Source organism: Palaemon carinicauda, chromosome 34 (assembly GCF_036898095.1).
Source record: "Palaemon carinicauda isolate YSFRI2023 chromosome 34, ASM3689809v2, whole genome shotgun sequence".
Taxonomy (NCBI): domain Eukaryota; kingdom Metazoa; phylum Arthropoda; class Malacostraca; order Decapoda; family Palaemonidae; genus Palaemon; species Palaemon carinicauda.
Genome location: NC_090758.1, coordinates 38,686,060 through 38,692,578, shown reverse-complemented (window position 1 = coordinate 38,692,578; position 6,519 = coordinate 38,686,060). Strand labels below are relative to the sequence as shown.

General features: G+C 33.8%; 1 protein-coding gene across 1 annotated transcript; it reads right to left on the bottom strand.

Annotated features, from left to right (window-relative positions):
- Positions 1-332: 332 nt before the first annotated feature.
- On the bottom strand, positions 333-5,355 carry LOC137627119 (tyrosine-protein phosphatase 10D-like). The gene is made up of 3 exons (XM_068358162.1): positions 4,996-5,355; positions 3,603-3,706; positions 333-627 (listed from the first exon to the last, which is right to left on the bottom strand). Exons 1-3 carry the CDS (start codon positions 5,000-5,002, stop codon positions 496-498), a joined length of 243 nt encoding a protein of 80 aa, XP_068214263.1. The 5' UTR covers positions 5,003-5,355; the 3' UTR covers positions 333-495.
- Between the last annotated feature and the right edge of the window lie 1,164 nt (positions 5,356-6,519).

Sequence of the window (6,519 nt, the reverse complement as noted above, 5' to 3'; positions counted from 1 at the left end):
GGTAATACTAGGGGGCCACAGCCCACCCTCCCCCGTTATCCACCACATATGAAGCTAACGCTTTTTAAAATAGATCAAATCATATCTAATTACCAAATTTAGATTGCTATTAGAAGTACAAATTTAGCTAACTGACATATATCTTTTGAAATCACTGTAATTGAAAGCCAAACTATACAATCTCGTACCAACCTTAAAAACCCTTATCACATAATTGAATTTAAGATATTTGAGTAACACTTTGAACAAATTTCACAATCCAATAACTATACATTTTTAGCTAATTTCAAACAACGTTCACTATATATTTCAATCCATTTTGAACAATCAAGGTGCATCCTTGTGCCCGTTTTAATCAAAATTAAATATACAATAATGAGTCAATTTTAAACAAAAACTCCACATTTTTCAAAATGTTTCAAACAATAGTCCACATTCCTGAACCCATATCCAACAGCAGGTATTTCTAAGAACATCTGATTCAGATGACGATCTTCAGTCTCCCTCTTTGTCTCTCTCTTTGTCAATCTCTAATGACAGAAAGACTGCTTGGGCAATACCAGACTGTTCGGTGGCTTTGGGCACGATCAGCATGTTCTCTTGCGCATCGGTGGGGTCGATGCTCACCTTGGAGAGGGAGACAAACACACACACGGACACACAGACATACACATACACACACACATATAAAAACCAAGCAAGTGATTCCATGAGCTAGCAAAAAGAGGGTTGCATTAAAATCACCAATAAAAAATTTAGACTTATATCTAATCTCAGTTAATATTTATTCAAGATAATCAAGTTATAAATTCTACAAATGTCACTTCTGATATATAAATTCACAAAAAAAAAACTAATTTTCGGTTATGAAGAACAGACATTACAATAAAATCCTTTTTTATAATAATCTTTTTGATATCAAGAGAAGAATTTTTTTCTCGAAAGAAAAGCTAACCCACCCTCACACCTACCGGAAAAAGAATCAATAGCTTTCTCCGAATAGACTGCCGGTGACCCTATTACTTCATAATGTTCATCAATAAACTGTAAATCACTAAGTCTGTTTTCTGTATCAAATGTTTCTTGTCAAAATATAAAGTCATACTGACTTTCTGCAAACTCTCAGACCAAAACAATATTTTTCGCCAAAGAGCAACAATTATATATACAAACTTTCAATGCTATGATAAAAAAAAAGCAAATTCAAAAATATCAATAATAATATTAGATAAGAAAAAATAGTTTCAATGATAAAATCAGAAGGTTTTTTTCCTCAATGTCTCTTTTTGTAATATTTATTAACTATGTCAGAGTTAAATAAACATTCCCTTTCGTCTATATTTACTGTTAGTTTGAAAACTTTGCTCTCTGAACTGAAGATTTTGAATTCTTCTATCTTAATAAAATTTATATCAATGACTTCTTTAACACAACTTTTAATATCATTTGAGTCAACATCTATATCCGCTCCAAGAAGAGGTCCAGTGGCAGGCGAAACTTTAGAGCATTTCTACTTATACACATCTCTCAATTTCCCTTATATGAACTACCATATATTGAGTTATCTTCGTGCTAACGAAGATTACTCCTGTAAAATTGTAATATATATATATATGTATATATATATATATATATATATATATACATATTTATATATACATACATATATACATAAAATATATATATATAGTGTATATAAACACAGTATATATATATATATATATATATATACCAAAGGCACTACCCCCAATTTTGGGGGGTAGCCGACATCAACAAGAAACAAAACAAAAAAGGGGACCTCTACTCTCTACGTTCCTCCAGCCTAACCAGAGACTCAGCCGAGTTCAGCTGGTACTGCTAGGGTGCCACAGCCCAACCTCCCACATTTCCACCACAGATGAAGCTTCATACTGCTGAGTCCCCTACTGCTGCTACCTCCGCGGTCATCTAAGGCACCGGAGGAAGCAGCAGGGCCTACCGGAACTGCGTCACAATCGCTCGCCATTCATTCTTATTTCTAGCACGCTCTCTTGCCTCTCTCACATCTAGCCTCCTATCACCCAGAGCTTTCTTCACACCATCCATCCACCCAAACCTTGGCCTTCCTATGGTACTTCTCCCATCAACTCTTGCATTCATCACCTTCTTTAGCAGACAGCCATTTTCCATTCTCTCAACAGGGCCAAACCACCTCAACACATTCATATCCACTCTAGCCGCTAACTCATTTCTTACACCCGTTCTCACCCTCACCACTTCGTTCCTAACCCTATCTACTCGAGATACACCAGCCATACTCCTCAGACACTTCATCTCAAACACATTCAATTTCTGTCTCTCCATCACTTTCATTCCCCACAACTCCGATCCATACATCACAGTTGGTACAATCACTTTCTCATATAGAACTCTCTTTACATTCATGCCCAACCCTCTATTTTTTACTACTCCCTTAACTGCCCCCAACACTTTGCAACCTTCATTGGCTCTCTGACGTACATCTGCTTCCACTCCACCATTTGCTGCAACAACAGACCCCAAGTACTTAAACTGATCCACCTCCTAAAGTAACTCTCCATTCAACATGACATTCAACCTTGCACTACCTTCCCTTCTCGTACATCTCATAATCTTACTCTTACCCACATTAACTCTCAACTTCCTTCTCTCACACACCCTTCCAAATTTTGTCACTAGTCGGTCAAGCTTCTCTTCTGTGTCTGCTACCAGTACAGTATCATCCGCAAACAACAACTGATTTACCTCCCATTCATGATCATTCTCGCCTACCAGTTTTAATCCTCGTCCAAGCACTCGAGCATTCACCTCTCTCACCACTCCATCAACATACAAGTTAAACAACCACGGCGACATCACACATCCCTGTCTTAGCCCCACTCTCACCGGAAACCAATCACTCACTTCATATATGTATATATATACTTTATGTATATATATATATATATATATATATATAAATATATATATATATATATATATATATATTTATATATATATATATATATATATATATATATTATTTCTACTCCTAATTCAGCTCTGCCATTTAACTCCCAATATTCTTTTAAGGGCTTTGTTTTCAAATTTACAAAATCTTTTGGATATGGTTTCATTGTCAAACGATGGCTCATGACCATAGAGTAACACTAATCCCACTAAACTGATATACAGAGCAGCTGGAAATTTTTGCGTAATATCAGACTATTTAATTTCCAAATATGTTAGCCGAAATTGCAAATATTTTCCAGTATCAGATATAATGTCCTGCAGTGGACAATAAAGACCAAACTGTACAATTCTAGTGTCATGCATAAAATGAAAATGTTCTATAAAGTGAATAATCAATATCAAATAAGTCTACATTGATATCATTATGCATACACGTAGCGCATTCAGCCACACCCATACACAATAAGTACACATTTGTGCTAATTTTCATTATCCTAATTTTAAAAAAGATATTTTCAAAAAAAAAAAAAAAAAACTTTTAGAGCTAATAACTACAAATTAAGGCCGGTTGCTCATTCCAAATAAGACACCAAACCCGTTACAGTAAATCCTTTGGTGTCATATCCACTTACTTGGTAATGGGAGTAGATTCCAGCCGGGTGAGGCCGATGCCACAGAGCCAAAATTGCCGTTTGATTCCGGTACCACATGATGAACCTCCCAGGTGCATTGGGTCCTGAAGGCAGTAGGAGGAGATTAACAAATGTAAGGTTTATAAACATGCATTCAAATACACAATTCTTCCGTGTACATAGGATAACTAAAATCAACCCACGTTTTCGTTTTATGAAGAGGAAAGGAGACGGTCCCTTCGAAAGCAGAAAATTTATTCATTTCCTTTTTTTTTCTATAAATTGTGAGTTTATATTACGTATAAACATAAACGATAATGCGAGGACCAAAGAGTAAAAAAAGGCAAGGTCTTTAAGTAAGTATTTGAATGCAGATTTTTGCACATTAGTAAAAGAAAATAATATTAAATCATAAATAAACATTAAAAGCCGTAAATAGCTCATGAATGTTCACAAAATAAATGAAAATCATAAAAGAATAAGTTATTGAATGATTTTACATTACCTGATATTTCATGGGTCTCTGAGAATTTCTCCAACTTTAAAGTTTAAAAATTTTCAAGAAGCTGGTTTTATATTTAGGATTTGAGTTTTTCTTTATTACAAACTCTTATGTTATATTTTTTTTATTTATATATAAACCATATGTTTTGTTTATATATTTGTCATCTTCGATAGGAAATATATTTTTCTTCCCAAATTTATTGGAGCCACCTTTATATGAGCCAAGCTTGACTCATTGAGATGGTTAATCTCCTTCCTTTTTGATAATAAATAATAAATAATGAAAAAGAAATAATAAATAATGAATAATAATTAATAAATAATAAATAATGAATAATAAATAATAAACAATAAAAAATAGATAATATGTAAGTGATAAATTAATTTCCAATAAATAACTAATAATGAATAACAAAAAACAAATAATATTTCATAACAATTAATAATAATAATACCAATAGCAGAGGATATAGAGCATGATTTATTAATAAGAGAAAATTCAGATATAAATGAATCCAATAACCCATTGGAATAAGAAGGGAATTAGAGGGGCACTCAGTAGAGCACAGAGCTCTGCCGGCCGCGGCTGCTTATTTCTCGACCTTTGGCTTGACCTTGACCTTTAACCTTAAGGTGTATTAATCGGCGTGGATTTTCAGGCTCTCAAATATGCACCAAGTTTGAAGTCCCTGTGACAACAATGTCGAAACTTTAATTGGACATTTTTCTTGACTGTAACCTTGACCTTTCATCTTGACCTTCCAAAATATAAGCATTTATAGCTATTCACACAACACTTAATCCCTGCAAGTTTCATTACTTTACGATTAGAATTGTGGCCAGGAAGCTGTTCACAAACAAACACACGAACTGGGGACGAGAACATAACCTTCCATCTTCGTTGGCGGAGGTAACCAGACTCAAGCAAGATGAGACGAGACGAGACTCCATGGTGGTGAAATGGACTGTGATGTAGGCGTCACTCTCTTTGGTCTCGTAGACGGTGTAAAGCTGCAACTCGCACGACGCCCCCGGCGTCAGATTCTTAAGGGCGAAGGTCGTCTGGTTCTCAGAGATGGGGAAGCTGGCAATGCTGTTCTCGGACTCGGAGATTGGGGTGACTTTGAGCTTGAAGGCAGAGTAACCGCCCGTCTGAGGGGGATCCCACGATGCGAGGGCCTCCCGCACGCTCCCACTTCGATCGTTAGATTACTCGGAGGTGATGGCACTGAAAGAGTAATAATAATGATAATAATAATACTACTAATAATAATAACAATAATAATAATAATAACTTAGAAAATAGAGATAACGAAAATAAATGGAATAGAATTATAGGATTGAAATTAACTTTGTCCGTATCAATTTTCATGTTGATATCTGCCAAAGGAAAGCCAAGGCAGACGTTTATCTCAGTTTGGGTTGAATGGATATTTTTGGTGGTGGAGTAATATAGTAATTCACATATCAAAATAAGAATTTCTGGGATTGATGAGAGAAAAAAAAAACATTTCTTTTTACAAGATCGAGAGCAAATGACTGCAATTGTCCGTTGGTTTATTTTACACACAAACACACACATAAACACATAAATTATATATATATATATATATATATGTATATATATATATATATATATATATGTATATATACACACACACACACACATATATATATATATATATACAGTATATATATATATATATATATACATATATATATATATATATATACGGTATATATGTGTGTGTGTGTTTGTGTGTAATAAAGAGAACTGACATTACTAAGGGATTTGTATATTGTAATCCAGGAATTTCATGAGAAGAAATCTATTTTGGTCAAACTGTTAAAGTCCGGGAAAAGAGAATTGAACAACATAGGAAAAGTGTCAGATATGCTCAAGATAATGATGCAGTCTTTGCCCATGTTAGAGATAAAAATAACCTAATTAATTGATCATGTCCATAGAAATTTGTTCATTCAAATTACCTATTAGAAAGAAATATCACAGAAATATTAACGCATTTATATGTAAGAATATTTGCAAGATACATATAAAAAAACTTCCACCACTTAATGTAGAGCTGAATGTACCTAAGATAATTAACAATACTGTAAAATCAATAGTTAGACCTAAGCTACCATCCACTGATTGGCGCAATTATTCAATATAATATACATTAGTACTGTGGAACTATATATTATTATGTTAGATAAAGGTAATGATATATACGTAATTGTATGTTCATGGTAAGAGGGTTATGTGTGCATAACTATATATACATGTTAATCATGTGTACAAGCATGTATACGTAAGTCTATGTATGTGTGTGTATATGTATACCTGTATATCTACACGTATGTATATGTTGATATATATATATATATATATATATACATTCAAACTGTTGGA

What these genes read in the sequence shown, in the direction of transcription:
- LOC137627119 (XM_068358162.1), bottom strand. An exon ending in GAATCTACTCCCATTACCAA is followed by an intron (nt 628 to 3,602) that starts GTAAGTGGATAT and finishes TCCCTCTCCAAG; the next exon opens with GTGAGCATCGACCCCACCGA.